We start from the raw sequence: 21,920 nt of genomic DNA, 5'->3' as shown, positions 1-21,920 counted from the left end.
TTTGGCAAATTAAAATTAGACATGAATTTTCCTCTTCCCTTTATCATTTATTGGTCTGTATAATTCAGGCACATGTTACATTATATGTAAATAACATAGGAATCCAGGATATTCTTAAGTGCATTTTTCTACAATTTAAACCCACATATCTGTCTTGTATCAGGTAGAACCACTGAGGCCCAACCCATTGTTTTATGGTCCAGATTTCCGCAATCTACAACATTCATGACATGATAAAGCAGGATTCTGATTATGGCATCTGTTCCAGCTGCCTCTAACAGCTGCGAGCCCAGATGGATACGGCTGGCAGCTCTTCCATTAACACCCGCGTCCTTTCCCTCACTCGCAGTCGGAGCCGAGGCCTGTGTCACCCGGCCCCGCCGAAGAGGGACAAGGCAACCCCGAAGAGGTTCAACAACCAGGCTTGGAGGGGGGAGGGGGAGGAGAAGAACCCGTCGCACTGGAATGACGGAGGCGGTTGTGCAGCGTCTCTTGGCCGAGTCCGAGGAGGCGGACCTTCACGTCCACGTGCACCGGCTTCCGGAGGGTGTCCCGTGGGTTGCGTACGTCTCTAAAGTCAAAGAAGAGCTACATTGTAAGGGAAGCGGATTTGAACATTGCCCCCCGCTTGGGGTTTCCTCGCTTGCAATTCCCTTTCTCCTCGGACATCATAAAAAGGTGAGTTTGCTAGATGGTAAATTGCGTTTTATGGCAAACGGTGCGGCATTGGTTTTACTGCCCAGGTCAGAAGTCTTCAAACTTGGCAACTTTAAGACTTGTGAACTTCAACTCCCAGAATTCTCCAGCCAGCATAGCTTAAAGTTGCCAGGTTTGGGAACCCCTGGCCCAGAAAATGCTGTGACTCGGGCCAGCATGGATAATAATAGCCCTTGCTCTGCCCCTGGAACGCTTTTCCCCCTAGATCTCCTGTCCTTCCCAAGGACCCTTAAAACCTGGCTTCTTCCCCCAGGCGATGGAGTAAGGCGAGGCCAGAGTGGTTTGTGAATGAAGGGGAGCACTAGAGAAGTGTGGCTGTGGGGCCAGGTTTTTCCGTTTTAATTGATTTTCTATTAAATACATTTCATTGTGCTTTATAAACATCGTATTGTTTGGGTATTTAATTTGCATAACAATACAAATTACATTCTTAACCTCCACCCCTTTTTTCCAACCATTGGTAAAATAAATTGCATCTCTGATAGTATTCGAAGTCCTCTTCCTGCTTAATTGTCCATGTCAATCCTATCCATTTCTGCACAATCTAATATCTTCTTAACTATTTCTTCATCTGGTGGTATAACTTCATTTTTCCAGTAATGTGCAAAAATAATCCACATTTCTGTTTAATTTTCATTGCTGATTTTTATATAGTTAGAACAATTTGCCTCCAGAAGTTGTGGGTGCTCCAACACTGGAAGTTTTTAGGAAGAAATTGGACAACCATTTGTCTGAAATGTTATAGGGTTTCCTGCCTGACCAGGGGGTTGGAATAAAAGATCTCTAAAGTACCTTCCAACTCTTGTTCAATTTTATACTGTTTTACAGTTTTATGGTTAACATGTTTTAAATAAATATGAGCAACTATATAAATAAATAGGCCTGTTCAATGACAGTTAGTTTGGGGATCAACTCTTGGCAAATGCACCTTTCAACCCTTGGGGTTGGAATCTGTATACTGTAGATTATGGCCTGTTGTGTCTCTCATTTCACCTGGGCTCTTAATTCACTCTGTTTGTGAGTTGCCCCAGAGCTGTTGTTAAAGCCAGTCAGCAGGAAGAGTGAGCATTACCTTTTCTAGTCAACTCTGTATTATCCAGAAGGCTGATAAGTTGTTAGGTTAACTTTGCCATCTGTTGTCAGCAAAGTATGGCAGCTTTGCAGAAATGTGATTACAGGGTTCCGCCACAAAACCGCGGTAGACTAAAGCGCGCTCGACGAAAGCTTGTACCTGACGTCATCACAGCGCAATGAAAACATCACGCTGTGAGCGGTAAAGTTAAAATTAACGCGAAAACCTTACCCTAACCCCCCCAAACCTAAACCTAACCCTAACCCTTAACCTAACGCTAACCCTTAACCTAACCCTAATCCTTACCTTTACGTGAATCGGCTTGCTTTAAAAGCGCTTTTTAAAGCGCCCTTTTTTCTCCGCGGTTGTATTTGTCGCGCTGCTGATGACGTCAGGTACGCGCTTTAATCGGGCGCGCTTTAGTGGACCGCGGTTTTGTCGTGCCACGGATTACAGTACTCTGTATATTCCCACTTCTGTTAAGTTTTAAAGCTTTTGTGTCCCTCCCACAGCCACAGAAGGGGGATAAACAAGGGTCAAAGAAAGGTAGGGATGGGTAAGCCCTAACCACTTGTTATATGCTGATTCTGAATTTTTTTTAAAAAAAAACCCCACCTTCTATGGAGATAAACAAAATGTTTATTGGTGGATGGTCAACAAAATGATTATTCAGTTTAGTCATTAGAAAACATACCATGAATACATAGAAATGTCAGTCATGTGTCCAAATGACTTTATTGCATGTTAAAAGGTGCAATGGTATCAATATTATAGAACGCTGTTTTCTTTCATGCAGGTTTTAATTTTTCTTACAATTAACTTAGGAAGTCTCTTTAGTTGTGTTAGTGAATAAAGTCAATATCAGTGTTATTATTAAAGATGACAAAAGATCTAGCTCATTGCCCAGAACTAGAACAAAGGAACCTCCTTATGGAGAAATAGGCACAACAGATAATATATTTATAATAAAAAAGTAGATCACAACAAGCAGCAATTGATGAAAGAAGTCTGCTTCTGAAAATGCATCCTTCAATAATTCATTCAATAATGAATATACTAATGGTATATTCCAACTAGTGAAATAGATGTTATTTAAATAATCACCTTGAATGTTTGACTAATAATTACAAAAATTTAAAATATTTACTTACTTTAGGTCATGGGCAAGAATAAGGCAAAAGGATTGAAACAGGCCAATGTATTCCATATAGCCAATAAAAAAATACTAAAGGCTAAAAGTAAAACAAAACCAGTGGCAACCAATCTAAAAAAGGTATGTACTAGATGATTATGTGATACTTTTAAAAAATGTATGCCTGTGCTGTACACATTAGAGTTAAAAAAAATTAAGACTTTTGTTATTTAGCTATACGAGCTTTGTTCCCAGGTGTATATAAAGTCACTTTTCTTGGTGGAATGTTTCTTGTAAGAATTCTGACAATTGAAATCCCATGCATCAAGAACACCGGCTATGGGAATGCTCCAAAAGTGAATAAAATGCATTCTCCATGCTTTCTCTAGAGTGGAACTCTATGTGTGATTGAGAAGGTTGCTATGATGTTGAACCCATTGTAATAGTTGGGAAAAACACATTTTGTGTTGGGATTTCTTAGTCAAACTAATTGATAAGAGCATTGCCAAGTTATATACGAAACTATGCTATATTTATGTATGCAGTTGGATAGCAACATGTAGAGAATCTACAGAATAAGCAGTTTGAATCATCAACCTGTGTAGCAGCAAAGAAAATGAAGTATTATAGCATGTGGAGTGAAAGTATTATGCATTTCATTTATTCATTCCTTTGGCTACTTAGGACTCTAATTTTTAAACATCAAATATTTAACTGTTTCTGCTAAAGAAAACAACTAAAATGTGGGAATGCTTATCTTGATTATTTGCTTCTTTGTGTCCTAAACCTTTACACTGATTTATTGTAAGTTAATGAAGATTAAAGAATTTCATTAGAGTAGTTATACTTTTCAGTTTCATCGTGATATTAAAAAGGCCAAATTGTTTTTCTTTTTTCTCAAAAGATAAATATAGTGAATGATGAAAAAGTTCACAAGATAGATAAGGTATTTACAGAAATACAGAGAAATGTTAAGCAGTTGTCCAAAACTGTTCCATCAGATTCTTCAAAGAAACTTCAGGTAAGAATTCGTTCATATAGAAACAAATTCTGATCCGTGTATCTTTTTTGGGGAGAACAGGATGATTTAACCAAAGGTTGTTTAAACACGTCTGATCCTTTCTGATAAAAATAGTCAACACAGCAGAAAGGAGTGGTGTTTCTTGCCTTCGTCCCCCCGTTCCCCCCCCCCAAGTAAAATGTTTTTGCAAACCAAATACATTCTCTTACCTTTTGGACAGATTATGTGAATCTTCACATACTTCCTGATCCTATGTCTGAGAGTCAAGGGGATAGGCAGCCATTTGTATAGGGTTTTTTTGAGCTTTCTAATTTCTAGAAGTTGGAAATTTGACCAATCATATTGTTCCTGGGACATTGAGGTCTTGATATATTGCATCTATGGTTTTGTCCACATCCTTGCTAAAATGTGTATGTTGCACCTCAGAACAAGTCATCTCAATTATTATTTAGGCAAGGGGAGGAAAGCATTCTAAAATATTCTCTAATCCTTAGGTTGATAAACAAATTTTCCCAACTGCAAAGATTATCTGGTGCTCTTCTTATAGTATTCACATAGTCTATTTTTCTGTAGCAATATTTTAAAATGTATTTCTGTAAACTGTAGTGTTCCCCCCCCCCACCAACTCCTATCAATTGGTAATTAAGGCAGACATAAAAAACCCCTACTTCATGCATTTCTGCAGTCTGAGCAGAATCAGCCTAAAAAGCATTGAGTTGCTTATTCCAAAATATGTTATGTACCATATTTTTCAGACTATAAGATGCACCGGAGTAAAAGATACACCTAAAATTTGAAGAAAAAAAAAACCATTTTTGGCCTTCACAAAAAAGGGGCCCATTTTTAACCTCCCGATCCCCCCCATCCACTTTTGGCCCTCCCCAGGAGCACTCTGCAACCCTTCACCAAAAACAGAATGCGCGGGGGGGAGGAGGGTTTCCGGGAGGCCAACAACAGGGCCATATTTGGTCTTTAAGATGCACAGACATTTTCACCCACTTTTGTTGGGGGGGTGGTGCGTCTTATAGTCCAAAAAATACAGTAAATGTTTTGATGATTGTATCCCCAAGAAAAGCCCATATTAGCTGAAATCTTTAGTACTCAGAACATTTCAAGGTGCATATGTTTCCTTCTTCAGATTCCAAACTGTCAGGAAGACAAACCGGCTAATGTGGATGCTGCTGCGAACTTACTTTCTCAGTTGTGACACTAAACAATATAGCGATGTGAAAATTACATCTTTTGGTATGTCACAAGCAATCTTTTGTATAGTTTTTATTTTTTTAAAAATCTTGTTAATATACAAGTATTGGTGTTCTTTAATAGGAACTACAAATAGTGCTTTCCTTAGTCTAGGAATGTGAGAAATAAAGGGGAAAAGATATTTAAAGTGCTAATAAAGAAGGCACTCCACAGAATGTTTTTGGGGTTCACCCAAGGAAACTGGGAGAGAAACAACCTAAAAAATCATCCTTTACTTTACAAATGGCAGTGGAAGTTTGAAATATATGGCCAAAACTTCAGAATGATTATAGGGAGTTCCTAAGGGACCAGATTTTTGCTAGCTCTAATGGAAGCAGAGAAGCAGCATTAAGAATTTTGCTTCCTAAAAGAAAAATGAAAAAATAGGCATACAAGTAACTGTACTGAGATACTCTAACAGTTCTTTAAGTATTAACTCTGCATTTCATTACATCTAGAAACTCTTCATAATAACAGTTTAAAAAAAATGTATGCCCAGCATTGGTCATTCATGGAGTTTTGCATTCATTATTTTAAATACTTGAATTATAAAACTGCATCTACTGTATTACATAGTTAGAGGTAGATAAGGAAATCTGGTTGCATCAAATCTAGTAGTTCAAGATCTGAACATCGAAGAGATCACAGACTCCTTCATTATCATCCAGGTTGAAGCTGTAGTCATCTCCAGGTGTTGGAGACAGCCGTAGCAGAGGAAAAACTGTAAGACAGTATCTTAAGTTATACTTGGTTAATATTCAGGCCCAGTAAGCATAATTATATTGATTCACTAATATGTGTGAGTGCAAGAGGAGTATTCCCCTTCTCCTTTCAGGTTCCAGCACCACTAATACTACATAGTTCCATTATCTAGTCTCAAGTTTTGAAATATGAATCTTGCTCCTATTCTAGAATTTGGAAGATCTTATGCCACTAGTTCAGAGGTGGGCTGCACATATTTTAACAACCAGCTTGTCGAAAATGTGATCATGCACTCCTGCTTCACACTTGTGTGCTGTGCGTGAGTGCCTTCCACACTTGCGCACAACACTTAAAACGAGACTTTTTCGATGAGAGTGGTGCGCAAATCAGCTTGGCTGCGGGGTGGGGCGAGCAAGTGGGAAAGTGAGATATCTAGAACCGGATAGCCGGAAAGGGGGGGGGCAACCAGTGCTCGGAACTACCAGTTCAGGTGAACTGGCAGCAGCCCACCACTGCACTAGCTCCTGGAATATTTATGATGTTCATATGCCTTTCTATCAAGTTAATGTAACAAGTAATGAAACAGAGTTCACAGACTTGACAGACTTAAAAAAACCCCACACAATTCAGAATTTGCCTCATTTATAAATGGTGAGAAATGATTCAGAAACCAAACAAGTAAAATACAATATAACATTCTGGATGCACATGTCATCATTGCTAAACAATAATGGGAATGTTAGTGGTGGGAAAAGATTAAATTAATATGTAAGATTATACTTAAAGAAAAACTAGTGTAAGATATTTATCACTGGTATATATTATTCTACTATCAAATACATTTTTCCCTTAGTTCATTTTTGTCTATCTTTTCCTTTTGCTTAAAAATACTCAGTAAAGATATTTTTTAAAAGCATAGTTCACAAATTTCCTGTGATTAATAAATACTGCTATTAAGTTGTTTCAATTCTAGTTTTTTAATTTTAAATTCAAACAAAATAAATGATTCTTCACAGTAAATACCTTTACAATGCAGTTGTACGTGTGTCTAATGTGCAAGTACAAGTAAATTATTAAGCCAGTATTATCTATTTAAGGAACAAGTAAAAAGTAAAGGATGAGGCTGATGTTTGGCCAGACCTCCAAAGACTTATTTCTTTGTGACATGGATTTTTAGATATTTCATAGTAACTTCCAACCAAAAGCTTAATACAAAGCATTAAGGAATTCTTGGCTTTCCATCTTTTCATAGGTTTTTACCTGTTATCATTTTAAAATGTGTTTTTTATGCATAACCTTTGAAGTAATAGTAAGAATGATATTTGAATATCTTTATAGTAAAAATGGTTTTCCTTTGTCTCTTTTTTATTCCAGATACAGAATGGAACACATAGCTTTCAACACTGGAAATCTATTTGTCTAAGTGTATACAATAACATTGGAAGGAATACCAGGATTTCATATAATGACTTGGAAAACTAATACTCTCCAAAGTGGCCCTAGTTTAGCAATTGAGGAAATATTCCAAGGTGGTTTTTTAAATATATATATAATCTCTTTAGAGTCTACGCATAGCTAAGAGCCAAATTATTTATCAACAGAGAGCTGGATTTGGGACATTGATCTATACTTTACTAGCTGAAATTATAATTTCAAGTGAAATTGTGATTTAAATACTTAAATCACTATTGTCTAATGTTATTGATCAAGTTTCTCTCAGTACTTTTTAAAATGTAAGATAAAAGGATTCTGTACATTAAATATAATTATATTTCTTTGCTGTAGACAGAATAAATTTTGGACATTCAAAATTTTACATAATGGGTGGAAAAATAATAGGAAAAGAAACAAAAATATGTACTTTAACATTGAACTGAATTCTTTTGTTTGAACAAGTGCCAGAGGTTACTAAATCCCTTACTTTAATTTGCCCCAGAATATGGAATTACTGTTTAAATTTGGGCAATATAAAAATTTTGGCTTGGATTTTGACTAACTATATTAAAGTAACAGATGTTTTCATTTTCACCCTCCTCCAAAATGCAGCTTGGTATTTAAAAAATAAAAATGAGTACAGCAATAGCACTTAGACTTCAGTTCTTTACAGCCCTCTCTAAGTGGTTTACAGAGTCAATATATTGCCCCCAACAATCTGGGTCCTCATTTTATCAAGGATGGAAGGCTGAGTCAATCGTGAGCCAGTCATGATCAAAGTCCTGGAGTGAGCAGTGAGTGCAGTACTGCATTCTAACCACTGCACTACCATGGCTCCGTATATCTTAATACTGCTGTAATAGTACCATTTCATCTATTAAATTATTCAATTTAGACCATAGGTTTGAATGAGGCAGTCTTCTATAAGTAAGCGGAGACTTTTTTCAGCAACTCCACTTTGACCAAGTTGAGTTATCTTACTAGATAATGACAGTGTTTACCAGATTCTCCTTTCTCCTAGAATTCCTCATGCTCCTCCAATCAAGAGCTAAAAAAATTTGAAAGCTTGCCTTGAAAAAGGAGAAAATTGATTCCAAGGACTATAAAAGAAGGAAGAAACTGGCCAAAATTGCTTGCTTCCTGTTTTCATCAGGAGTATTCTGTGTAAAAATCTACTATCAGTAGCCCTCAACTTACGACTACAATTGACTCTGGAATTGTGGTTGAGAGTTGTGGTTGTTAAGCAAGGCACCCATGTAATTGCCTCGCTCAACAATTACAATCCCGGCTCTCCCCACTGCAATTAAGCAGAATGTGGGTACCTAGAGTGGATGTGTGTGGGGGGTGGGGTGTGTGGAGACGACACAGCAAAGTTCCAGGAGCCCATTGCAGCTTCCCCCAAATCACATGTGCTTATGTTGGGCCTCTTAGTGCCTTCCCCAGCTTCTGAGGCACCCCATGCACATCTTCTCACACAGCTGGATCCCCACAGGCCGTAGGCCTGCTTTCCATCTCTCTGGGTCCTATAGCATTGGATCTCCTCCCTGCCTTGAGAAGCTCACACCTTTTAAAGAAATTGCAAGAATGGCAATAGTTTCCAGAATGATGTAAGGCAGCCTCTGCAGGAAGGCTTCACATTGCATTGGCTAGGTGCTCTTTTAGGAAGTCAATCTTCAGAACAGGTAATTAGACCAAGGCATGACAGGGCAGGGAGGCAAGCAAGGTGGAACATCCTAAGCCTTAGACTCAGATTTATTTGAAGTGTAAATGTTTCAAAAACAAATACTAGCTTTCCACAGGTATTGTTTTGTTTGTTAACTTTAGTCACACATACTTGACATGCAAGTGGTACTGCATGAAGTTCAATGCAATGGATGTACTGACAAAGTGATAAATGGTTTTCTGTAAGAGGATGTGCTGGCTACAGCCTGGCTGGCTTCAAAAAAGATTGGGCTAATTCATGAAGATCAGAGGCTATTAGCCTTGATGGAAGTGTGATTTCCTCTGAAAGCCTTCTGCTGGAAAACTAGTGGGCTTCCATTTACAGTTAGTTGACCACTGTGAGAAAAGATTGCTGGACTAGATGGAGCAGGGGTTTGCTTCAGCAGGAACCTGCTGAGTTGTGTTAAAAGAGATAATTAAGTCTTCACGGATCTAGGCACAATAGCTACTAATGGCCTTCAGCGTAGTATTTCTATGTCTACTGCTGAGAAGTGTGCTACTAATTCACAGCCTGTTAATAACCTACAGCAGGTTGGTTGGACTACAGGTGCTTCCTCGCAAATGTCAGGACATTAGTTTTAATTGAAGTAATAAATATAGATGCCACTAGTTAAGTGGAAAATTCAGTGACCAAATCTTTTACACCAATGAATGAAATTCTGATTTTTACTGGTGTACATCCATCCAAAAATGGAATCATGAACTAACACATGTACTAACTTGTAAAGTGTAATTTTTATATTTTTACATCACATTTTATAAGAAACTTACCATCGGAGGACATCAGTTCATCAATGATATCACTGTTAGTAACACCTGTTGACAAAGGTAAATTCACAACTATGCATATAGAGAAATGGCAAACCAAAATGCCTAAGAAAAATCAAAACATCTCATTTAACATCCCCTAATTTCTACTGTAATGCCAAAAAAGTGAAAACATAAAATACTATATTGAGTCCGACAAATCTAACACACACATTTTATTAAACAAACTTATTAACCTTCAAACCTCCACAAAGCCTTTTTCACACTCAAAAAGATAAACCTGCCTCAGCATGTGGGATATGAATTTAGCTAATGAATTAAAGAAAGTTATAAGATTATGATCTATTTTTAATAAAATATAGTTTTCAGGTAATCTAGTTTCAATTAATTTCTTCAAAACTTTCTTTTGGACTTCTAATATTTCATATAAGCTGCTCTTGGTGAAATGAACACAAAGCTGTGCCACACCCAATGCTGTGATCTCAAGTTACAAGGACGGGGATTAAAAAAAAATCTAACCACATGGCAGTTATGAAGAGTACTCTAGGAAAAACTAAGCCAGCAACCAGAAGCATCAACTAGGAGACAATCAAAAACTACTTTAAATCATTTTCATAAAGCACAGAGTTTGAGAAGTACTTTATCAAAATGTGTCAGGAATATTGGCAATCCTTCTAGCCTTACAAATGTTTTCAAAAATTGTGGGCATAACATGTTCAAGTAGTATAATGTTTTTAATGTCACTGTTGATTCCAACAAGTGAGTGTTAAGATTATTTAAAATACTATTCTCTTTATGCTATATCCACTTAGATACAAGGTTAACCTAAAATAGGAAGGTCTCATTCTTAGCCACAATCTTCTCTTTCTCTGTACTTCCCTTTCCAAAGATTTATCTATAAAGCATAATGAAAGATTTGGAGAGAAGCGGAAAGCAGGATGTTGCTGAAATGAACAGATAGAAGTTCTTCCATTTTATTACTACCAGAATGAGGACAAGCATTTGCGTATTGTATCTGGACCACTACAATAGCTGCTAGCCATCTGGGTATCTCTAGTGTCATAAAGGAAAAGCTAGTTAAACAGATATTGGCAGTAAGAATTATCCTTGAGATGTAATATATTGCACTCTAGATGCAAGAAATTGGCTATATTAACCTGTCTAGTCACCCATGGACTTTTGGCTCAGTACCATATGCAGTGATTATAAAATAGCTATAGATGAAAAGGCTTGTCCCCAGAAATAAGGTCAATTATAAGACTTCTATTTTTTTTTTAAAAAATAAAGCAGCTAAGCATTTTTACTAAACAAGGAAGGTACAACTTATTCTTTTCAAGTTTTGGATTTCTGGATACTGCCCAATTAACACTAAATGGTTAGTTTGATTTAGTGTGATTTAGTGGTTAAGGCACCAGACTAGAAACCAGGAGACAAGAGTTCTAGTGCCACTTTAGGCATGAAAACTAGCTGAGTGATCTAGGGTTACTCACCCTCTTTCAGCCCAACCTATTTCACAGGGCTGTTGTGGGGGGAAATAGGAGGAGGAAGGAGTATTAGGTATGTTTTCTGCCCGAGTTATTTATAAACAATAAAGGAAGGAGTTTAAAAAAATCAAATAACTAAATGTAAGATGATCTTTACCTCCAGGGTCATCCATCTTTGCTATGTCAAATGTGTTCGACTTTAGAATACTATTGACATCCAGTGGAAGGAAAGAAGAAGGAAGGATTGTTGAGCTAGGCGTGGTTTCGGTTACAAGGCTATCATACAACTCGGAATCTGGAATACTGGCACACAGTGTTTCAGGAGCTGGGCTTCCTTGTAAAGTGATATCTAGAGTAGTGGAAATTTTTCAAGTTAAAATCCAACATGATAGTTCAGTGCAATAAACAAATATTGAAAAAGAGCACAGGTTGGCAACCTCTGTTTATTCATCTATATGGCCGCTCATCTCGCAGAAAGCAATTCTGGAAGATGCACAACAATCCAATAAAATAATATCTCAAGAGGTTATGAAATCCTGCAAGATTTCAGCATGTTCCCATATTATTTCAGTCAAAAACTAAAATCCCATCAAATTTGGCATTTTTCCAAGAGGCAAGTGTTGTTTAAATTTTTATATATATATTTTGTGATTTATGCCACCTCATAATTACTAGTATCAACAAAAGATACGTTTATAGAGATAAGCCATTTCTTTACACCAGCTAGTATAAGTATAATCTTTATTGTCATTGTACTTAAATACAACGAAATTAGTACATAAGTAACTAGTTAGCTAATTGCACTACCTAGTAATTCAAAATGTGTGTTTGTTTTTTCCCCCACCTTTATTGTTTTATAATTCAAGGCAGAGAACATACTTAGTATTGCAAGATTTTTATTTATACAGACTCATGTTATTTTCTTGATAATAGAAAACAAATTATGTTTCCAGTTAGCTATTTTTCACATTTTGTTCAGAACAAGTTGGAATTTTAAAACAAATTTGAAAGACTGGTTTAAGGTCATTAATTCTAAAGTTGGAAACTATAATATCTCAGCTTGGGTAGAAGGCAAAGCCATGGGTATAGCCTCATTTCATTTCAGTGCAGATCAAATAGAATACCATGCTTAAACCTCATCGTGTATGAAGATATTCTTACACTCAAGCATGAATAAAGAATTTTGATTTACAGCCTTACTCTCAATACTGTTTTTTAGAATGAGAAAACCATTGAGACCTTGTCAAGCTGCCCACTAAAGTAATAACTATTATCTACTCACGGTAGTCTGCTTTTAAACTGCTGGGTCAGCAGCAGCTGGAGTGATTGACGGGAACTCATCCCACGGCAGTATCTAGGTCTCAAACACAAGCCTGCCAATCATCAGCCCAGCATCCTAACCACATAAGCCACCATGCTTCACTAGCTTAGAGTTCCCTCTTTAGCAAATATATTATTTTTCTAGGATTATTATCCTAATTGTTTACTTAGATAGGACACAAATATAAATTTCAGAAATCTAGTCTGTAAATAACCTAGTTAGTCTAAATAATTATACAGGATACAACCACATCCCTTAAGAAAAGAGTACAAAAAAATCTAAACAATGGTATCAAGTTTTCTGGGCAAATTTCTGAGAAGGAAAAGTGTTTCTATACCCACCTGTTGGTATATCTGTCACTGGAGTTTGTGGAAGGGGTTGCTTCTGATTAAGGTCTGAAGGCTCTTGTAATCTCTGGGGATCTGCATTTGGTTTAGGGGAAGTCAGTGGAACTGCAGACTGCAGGAGATCATCTGGTGGAGGTACTGGGAAAACAACCGGTTTGGAAGAACTGGACTCTTTGTTAATGAGCAATACATGGATAGGTCCCAGACTACTCTTCAGATTAATCTGGTATTTCTTTTGTCCCTTTAGAGAGAGTAAAATGAAAGTTTTAACATGCTTTATATCAAAACAGAAATATTAATCAATAGTCAAAACTGTTGTGGCCCAGCAGGAGCCGTTGGAGCTGCCACTAGACTCCGACAGTGAGGGGCCCTGGAGGATGTGGAGGACCCTGGACAGGGTTCCGACTCCGAGCAGAGCCTGGTTGGCCACCAGGTGGCGCCTGAGCCTTTGACCAGTGGGGAGGAGAAAAGGGAGAGTGATCCTGAAGCCAGCAGTGAGTTGTTCCTGGATGCACACCATCAAAGAGCTACTAGGCATCAGGAACAATTATGCAATTACAGGAGGTGTTTGTACTCAGCTGATGGTCATTAGGCTCCTCTCCAGACTATAAAAGCTACTTGTGCACACGGCCCTCTTTGAAGAAGTCAACGCAGGATTGAATGTTGGAGGACAGTACTGTGAGTTTGGCAAGCTGGATTCTGCCAAGCCTTATCTGTGTTTATTGCTCGCTGAGTTTGTCTGAGTTACTGCCAAGGTCCTTATCTGTTTGTTTTGCTTGGCTTTCAGCCACCGAGGTTTTGGTGTTTTGCTAATTAAAGTACATTCTAGTTAAGCTTGTCTCAGCATTAGTTACTGGACAGAGGAGTTGGACAGAACAAAAACTGATTCCATTCAAAATTATAAATGAAAGTTTTGAACTGCCAACACTAGGGAATCAGTTTGCTAACATACTTTCTTTCTTTAGTTAACACTCATTTTGTTCAATATGGGATTGGCATTTTTATAAAATTATTTTTACAAAACATTTACTTATTTAGCAGTTTAATGGAGTAAAATATTACAAACAAGTAAAATGCACAACCACTAAGCAAAATTCTTCAATAATAAAAGTATTTTATATTTACATATCTAATATTTTCACAGGAAGGCAAAAAGAGAACTCTATTTCAAAATAAATTGAAATACAGTGAATTCTGTGGCTAATCACAGAAGGAGCTACCAGCTAAACATATGGTTCTGGAATGATATAACATTTTAACATTTTATAGTTAAGTGCAATGTAGTGATTTCTTCAGCAGTATACAGGCTTCAAACTGAAGTTGATGAATAAAGACAAATACTATTCAATTGAATCATTATCTTCACATCACCAAGCTGCAATTTAAATAATCCTTACATCATTTGCAATCATTTAGATGGATAATTGAATTACTGAATACTGCATCTTTTTAAACAATTTGTGAGACTAACCAATAGTTGAACCTTATAAAACTGATATAAAACAGATAACAATTTTAAATTATATGCTTTGTGCAATGGATATTCAATAAATTCTGTTCCAATTAAATCAAAATGGTTATTTCTACATACCACATGTGGCACAGGAACTTCTAACTGTGTACCAGAAGGTGCTTGAATTGCTAGTAGTGTATCTCCTGTTTATGGAGAAACAGTCAAATCTTAATTGAATACATTCTGTTTATATTTTTATATGCACTCTTTCAGTTCAATGTCAATTCAGTCTGAAACTCCATGTTTTAATGCACATGGCAAATAAGGCATGGCAACAGCTCTGTAAACCATAAGTCATGCTTTAATGAGAAGACAGTCCTATTTGATTCTACATTGGCCATTTTATTTTCCTGTGTGTTCTTCAAGTTTCATTACTGTCCCATCTGGGTGCTGTTTCCTACTGCTCTGATCTTTGGACAGAAATCCTAATGTGCTCTACTCTGAAAAGGAATTAAGGATACAGAGCAGATTATATATTACAGTACTAATTGACAGCACACTGCACTGTGACTAGCAGATGTTATTGTTATATGTTATTAGATAAAAGGCTCCTGAGGATTTCATGAGGCAAGATCTCTGGAAAAACAACTGCTATATGCTTAAATTATCACTAATCACACATCTGTGTGTCTCATGTAGGAAACATAATTTGTAAGCAGACTTAAATCTTTTATCTTACCACTGAAGCAGTCACAAATGTCTTCATGAGTGATATATGAAAAAGTGGGTCTTGTCAAGGAATTGTTTAAAATAAATTGAGTACATATAGTTGGTGAGATTTTAAAAGAGGTATAACTAGTAGTTCAAATATTCTGGGTGGCATTCATCACCCATGAGTGAAATTGCATCATTCAAAAATAATGAAATGGTTTCTCTCATTTTAATATGACTTTGCGAACCACCGGACTGAAAGTGATGATTTTTTTAACAGGGAACTGTCTCAAGCAAATGTGCCATTCTGTAGTTTTATAACTCTGGGGGAAAAAAATTCTATAAACCATTCAAATTCAGTGCAATGCCAAATATCCTACAGATACTCTAGACCAGTGGTTCTCAATCTGACTCCACAGACTCCTTGGGGGGGGGGGGCACTATGTGACCCGCGAAGGCTTGAAGAAATGTTATGATTTAAATCTTGAGTCAAGTCTTGGGGTTCCGTAGCCAATATGGTCTATGGCCACAAAAGGTATTTAAAGGGCTCCATGGTGAAGAAACAGTTGAGAACCTCTGCTCTAGACTAACATAACCTGGGTTGTGGAGGCAACAAATGTGAAATTAATATACAGGTGATGCAACAGGAACAGAAATATACTTATGAACTGGGGCATCCTATTGCAGTTCCTACGTCTTCTGCCCCAATCTCATCTCTAGTCTCTAGAATTAATGTTAAAGATACAGAAGGGCCCAGGGGAAGGCTTGTCCTACTCTAATAAATTATAAAAACGGTAAAAGGTAAAGGTTCCCCTTGCACATGTGTACTAGTTGTTCCTGACTAATTATACAATTTATACAAAATATATAAATTATACCACATATCAAAGGATATCGTTTATTGATGGAATCTTCCTTAACATTTTTTATACTTTGTTGCAACCACAGTTTCTGCTGATCCAGTTCCTTTTCTTTTATTTCTAGCTCTTCAATTTCTGCTTCAAGGTATCTCAGTCTCTCGATGACCTCCTTTGTATTACAACCAGCCCCTACACCTCTTAAGAGAAAAAAGTTAATGATATTGGGAAATGACAAAAAGCAGATTTTCAGTCTTTCAAGCTGTTCAGCTGGGCCTGAAAGTGCCAGTTTTCCTTTCCAGCCCAAGTGATAGAATGGTTCAATAGTGTTTTCATCTTTTTCATCTGATTTTAGCACGTGAGACAAAGAGTTTAATATTGCTATTATATTTTATACTACTCCTTAATATAAAAATGTTAAGTGTCATACTAAGGAAGAAAAATATTTGAAAGAAACTATTTTCATATATTATATCCTCAGCATGTATCGTAAAATTGAAAATTTTATATTACCCAATTCCTAATAATCGGGGGGGGGGGAGTTTTTAATGGGCATTGGCATAAAATGTATGTCCTATTGCTGATGTTTCTTACTGTGTGAAATATGCTGCCTGCCAAAAATACACAAATTGGTAATCGCTGGTAGATATTATTGAGAACTGAATAGTAAGGTCTATCAGGAATGCCAATTTAATGTGCTTTATTGGCAAGCAATTTGCACTGTGGAAAGGTGAAATAGGACAACCTCAATTTTTATAAATTCTTTCTTTGTTCATTAATTGATTTTTATTTGGATATAATCATAATATATTTCTTGTTCATCTCATGGTTTGAGGTGACTTATGGTGGGTGCCCAGTCTTGTAGGCTTTAAAATCGCCTGAAGCTCACAGGACTTAATTTGCATTGTTGAGTCTTTTACCCTGATTGGTCAGGATATTTACATATTGTTATGGTTTTACAAGATAGATTAAAAGTTTCTATTGTAAACTCTTGAATTTATCTGTAAAGCATAGCTTGGAAGTCTCCCAATAAATAAAATAGACAAAATAAATTCAAATCCCTTTAAAAGTCATACATTCATCACATTCATGGAAGAAAGTTACTCTTCAAATTTTCAGTATGCATATAAAAGTATCCATCAACTAATTCTCTTACTTCCACTGGATGCTATTTTTTGACTTTTTTTCAATAAGATCTATCCCTTCCAAAACATTGGTGATGTCATAGATCCGCCTTTTCTGCCGTACAGCCAATGTATCAGCAGCCTGGGAAGAGAAAGGAGAAAAAAGAACAATGCATGGAGATGAAGGGCAAAAGGCGAGGCTCATTAGGCAGCTGCAGTGCATTTGTACAAGCCTCCTAGGGAATATTAATCACAACCTTCCAAGGAGACAGATGCACAATTAGAGACCTCGGACCACCCTCCCTGCCTGTGGAACAGGGGCAATCAAACAAAATGCCTATACAAGTGACCTCCTGAAAACATGCCTATGGAACTCCCCATGTGGAAAGAAATTCTTTTGGCGTTAGCCATGCATGAGTCCAGTGGGTGAGAGGGAGTGGAGGAGTCAAAAAGATGGTGGAACCCTCTTGAAGAGGACTCAGAAGAATAATGTATCATTTTCATCTAAGAAAAGGGCTGGAAAAGAACCAAAAATGGCAAGTCACTGTTGCAAAGACAGGTAACTCCATCTTTTGTGTATCAGAAGTGTAAAGTTTACCATGGATATTATTTTGCCAAATTTTAAAGGAAAGAGTCATACTATTCTCCAAGGCACCTGAGGGTAGAACAAGAAGCAATGGGTGGAAACTAATCAAGGAGAGAAGCAATTTAGAACTGAGGAGAAATTTCCTGACAGTTCGAACAATTAATCAGTGGAACAGCTTGCCTCCAGAAGTTGTGAATGCCCCAACACTGGAAGTCTTTAAGAAGATGTTGGATAGCCATTTGTCTGGAACGGTATAGGGTTTCCTGCCTAGGCAGGGGGTTGGACTAGAAGACCTCCAAGGTCCCTTCCAACTCTGCAATTGTATTGTATTATTGTATAAAGGCATATATGGATTTCACCAGCTCAGTCCCATGTGAGTATTATGTACCTTATGGGTAAAAAAAATGAAACCACATTACTCAAATGCTATCATTACAGATATTCTTAGCCACATGGTACCTTACTTCATTCCGAGTTCTACTAAAAACAAGGCAGAAAGAAAGTGAAGTTCAGTCTGCAAGCAGTAGTCAAAATAATTAGCAGCCTAAGATTTAAGCCAGTAATTTTTATATTGGCATGGATCCAATGTAAACCCTTGAAAGAGCAGGCTGCCTAAATTTTCTCAATAAAAGGAAAGTAGATTTTACTTTAATACTATTTTAATGACTCACTGGATGAAACATATCTTTTTTGCTCCTTCAATTAATGGTGTTATATTTCATATTGTAACCAAAATAAGTAGTAAAAGATTATTTTATATTGCAGCAGGTTTCAGGTACCTAACACATGTAAAATGAGAATCAGTCTGATGTAGACTAGAAACCAAGAGATTTTGTGCTTTAGGCGCAAAACCAACTCCGTAACTTTAAGCTAGTCACTCTCTCTTAACCCCAGGAAGAAGATAATGGCATCTACTGCTAAAAATCCTACCTAGAAAATTGCAGCAACTAGTCCAAGCCTTTGCCAGATCCACCCATTTATTTATGTAAATCATGTTATTTATCTGATTGAAAATTGATCTGAGGTTCAACTTGTTTTATATCATATGTGAACTGGCAGCCATTGGTGTAGTGATTAAGACATCAGGTTAGAAACCAGGAGACTATGCATTCGAATCCAACCCTTGCCACAAAGCCAGCTGAGTGACATTGGACAGTCATTTTTTTTCAGCTGTAGTTAGGAGGCAGTGGCAAACTATTTCTGAAAAATTTTGCCAATAAAATTACAGGAACTTGTCCAAGCAGTGTCAGAAAATTGGGCACGATTGAATGGAAGAGGGAAGTAATGTTAACACATAGAGAAACTCTCTAGCATGTAAAAATGATCTACTACTAAGCAAGTGTCTAGGCTTGTTTCCCTCCCTCCCCAGGAACACTCTGCAAGCTCCCTAAAGGCTAGTCATGCCTTTTGGGGGGGAAAGCGGGCCCGTTTTTGGGAAGTTTGCAGAGTGCAAAAACTTTTTTAAAAATTTTCCTCTTCAAAATCTTGCTGCGTCTTATACTCTGGTGCATCTTATACTCTGAAAAATACGGTACCTATTTGGGAAACTATATTGCAGTACTCCAATTCAAAATGGCGAATGTCAGTTTTCCGCAATCCTGATTTAAAAAGCAGGTGTTTGGGGCCACTGATTATTTATTTCTGCCTTAGACAGGATATAATCAAGACTAAGCTGAGTATCAATGCTAGTTGGTGCCTGGCTTGTACCCTGAAAGTAATTTCACTCTTTCAACACTAGATCAATCTACTTTACCAAGCAGAACTTGATTAATTTAATTTGAAAATAAGTTTCCCTGCATTCACCCAAGCTTATTTCTTGATAAAGCCGCAAATGTTTAGGCCGCAATCCTACCTGCATATTTTCTCAGGAACAAAGGAACATTCATTGTTCCACTGCTTACCCAGGGAGAATTAATAGCATAACAACCCTTACATCTCTTACCATATTTATCTTGAATATGGGCACAAGCTTTCAGAGAAGTGTGGCATTAGCATCTTAATTCACCACACACAGAATGGAGAGAAAAGGGTGATTTACAGACGGAAGAAAGGCCTGACTGTAAATCTCTGCTCAGCCTACAGCAAAGTATTATATGCCTTATGGCCAGAAACTTTATTGCAGGCTAACCCAACCTCTCAGGTTTGTTTGCATAAGTGAAAAGGGGGATTAAAGGAAGGAGGGACTTTGAAAAAAAAAAGCTCTTGAGGAGGAAAGGGTGGCTTTGCCTCAAAAATGATAATGCAAGTTAATACAGGTGTAAATCAGGAAAAGCCTTCTCCCCAACCCACCGTACAAGACTGTTTTAAAAATAAAATAGACATGATGGAGAAAAGTGGCCACCAACTGCATAACCTGAACACGTTTTTTTCTGGTGCATTTGGTGACACGGGTGTGATAACTATTCAGGATGTATGCTTGCTTGTTTTTCTGTTTGTTTGTTTTAAACCTTTGTTTTAAGAGTGAAGGGTGGGAACGGGCAGTTTTGAAAAAACACGAGTTACCCTTTCCCGACCCCGCAATTTCCAGTTCTTTTTCCTTGCAGACCCCAGGTAGGAAGCTGCTAGGGGAGGAAAAAGCTCCCGCGGGGAGGAGAGGCTTGATCTTTCAGACCTCCTTAGTTCCCTTTCCAGCCTCCTCCACCAGCACCCCACCTCTCAGCTCACCGCCTTCAGGTCGAGCACGCCGTCCTTGGCTTCCTGCAGCAGCGACACAAACTTGGTGGTGAGCAGCCCCAGACTCTTCTCGTGTCGGCTGCTGCTGTTGCCGCTGCCGCTGGAACCCCCGCTGCCGTCCAGGCTCCCGCCGCTGCTAGAAACCGCTTCGGCCAGAGCCGCCGCGGCCATGCTGCATCGCTCCAGCCTCCTGGGCTAGTGGGTTTCCCCGGCAGCGGCGGCCCCACGTGGCCCTCGCGGACGGCCTCCTCTCCTCCCCGGCCACCAGCGAACACAGCTGGCCCTGAATGGAGCAGCTCCGGGCCTCGCAGCCTTGCTTGCTGGGTTGGGGGGGGGAGGAGGAAGTGACGCTGCCTCTGAGTTGCTGGGAGACAAAGTTTTGTGTAGGGAAGGGGGAGAAAAAAAGAGGTTTGTTTTCTTCGAGGAGGAAACGTTTGCAACCCGCCTTTTCAGCTTAGCAAGCTCCCCCACAGTCCGACGGATCTCTCTTCCCCGCCCCCTCCCCACTTGTGTTGAAATGAAACTTTCTCCAATTGGCAACGGTGGAACTTTCTGCAACCACAATTCCCATCATTCTAGCTGAACAGCTAGGACCTATTGTATAGTTCTGGGTCTGCCTTGAAGGACGATCATCTTAAGATCCAGAAATCAATTATTTCTATAAAATGACTAGAAAATAAAATATATAAATTGACTAGAAGTCCCTAGACTTGAGCTTTCAAGCTTGTACAAAACTTGAACATTCCTACCCTTGCAGAGGATGATTCTTAATTCTGACTAGAGGGTTCTGGTTCTTCGGGTGTCCGTTTTCACACAGAAAGGTGTAGGAAGTTTTAAATTGTTAGCATGTTTCCATTCAGCCCTGGTTGAATTATATAGAACATGGGCGACTTTCCCTTCAAGGGATGAGTCAAGCAGATATTAAGACTCATCTGTCAGTGATGCTTTTATGTGGATTACTATAATGAGTGAACAATTGAATTTGATTACCTAATTGGGGCCTTCAAAGTGTTCTTTAAATGCTTATATTTAAAAAAGTATTGCTTTTTAAAGGGTGCTAATAAAGATGGTTCATAAGTACTGTGTAAATTTGGCAAAGACTTGACAATGGCTTTCAATAGAAGAAATAATGGCAAAGGTACCTGAACTGAATAATCCTTTCAAGTAGGGAAAGTATAGGCAATAAAACCATAAAAGAAGTTGTAAAAAAAGAAATCAAAATTCATACTGTACCTTACAGATATTTCAGAATCTCAGATTTATACATATAATTTCTATTCAAACATGTAATAAAAAAGAAACTATTTCATCCTCTTAGAATTATAAAATAGCAACAATGATAGATACCATTTTATTTTCCTTATTTATATATCAAATTTAGAGACCAGCCATCTCAGTCACAGAGAAACTTTGGGCATTTTGGTTTCAGGGGTTGCCAATGTCTGCTCTTTTGAGTTTATTGACAGTAGTTCTAATGATTTTCATAAAGCTATTTTCACAATAATCAATCAAACATAGGATTGTAATACCTAAATCCTTTTGATGCAATGTCGC

The 21,920-nt window shown here is 37.8% G+C and overlaps 2 protein-coding genes across 2 annotated transcripts; one reads left to right on the top strand and one right to left on the bottom strand.

The window, feature by feature from the left end:
• The first annotated feature begins 514 nt into the window (after nucleotides 1-514).
• On the top strand, nucleotides 515-7,968 carry RBIS (ribosomal biogenesis factor). The gene is made up of 5 exons (XM_032223151.1): nucleotides 515-678; nucleotides 2,946-3,062; nucleotides 3,826-3,942; nucleotides 5,081-5,187; nucleotides 7,261-7,968. The coding sequence occupies exons 2-4, from the start codon at nucleotides 2,949-2,951 to the stop codon at nucleotides 5,147-5,149; spliced, it is 300 nt and encodes a 99-aa protein (XP_032079042.1). The 5' UTR covers nucleotides 515-678; nucleotides 2,946-2,948; the 3' UTR covers nucleotides 5,150-5,187; nucleotides 7,261-7,968.
• On the bottom strand, nucleotides 5,203-20,691 carry E2F5 (E2F transcription factor 5). Its single transcript, XM_032223149.1, has 9 exons — nucleotides 20,358-20,691; nucleotides 17,140-17,249; nucleotides 16,022-16,183; nucleotides 15,155-15,198; nucleotides 14,554-14,618; nucleotides 12,957-13,203; nucleotides 11,452-11,643; nucleotides 9,814-9,858; nucleotides 5,203-5,905 (listed from the first exon to the last, which is right to left on the bottom strand). Exons 1-9 carry the CDS (start codon nucleotides 20,535-20,537, stop codon nucleotides 5,796-5,798), a joined length of 1,155 nt encoding a protein of 384 aa, XP_032079040.1. The 5' UTR covers nucleotides 20,538-20,691; the 3' UTR covers nucleotides 5,203-5,795.
• Nucleotides 20,692-21,920: the final 1,229 nt, after the last annotated feature.

The sequence above is a fragment of the Thamnophis elegans genome, chromosome 8 (assembly GCF_009769535.1).
Source record: "Thamnophis elegans isolate rThaEle1 chromosome 8, rThaEle1.pri, whole genome shotgun sequence".
In the NCBI taxonomy this organism is placed as follows: domain Eukaryota; kingdom Metazoa; phylum Chordata; class Lepidosauria; order Squamata; family Colubridae; genus Thamnophis; species Thamnophis elegans.
The sequence above is the reverse complement of the archived record's forward strand: the minus strand, read 5'-3'. Positions and strand labels throughout refer to the sequence as shown.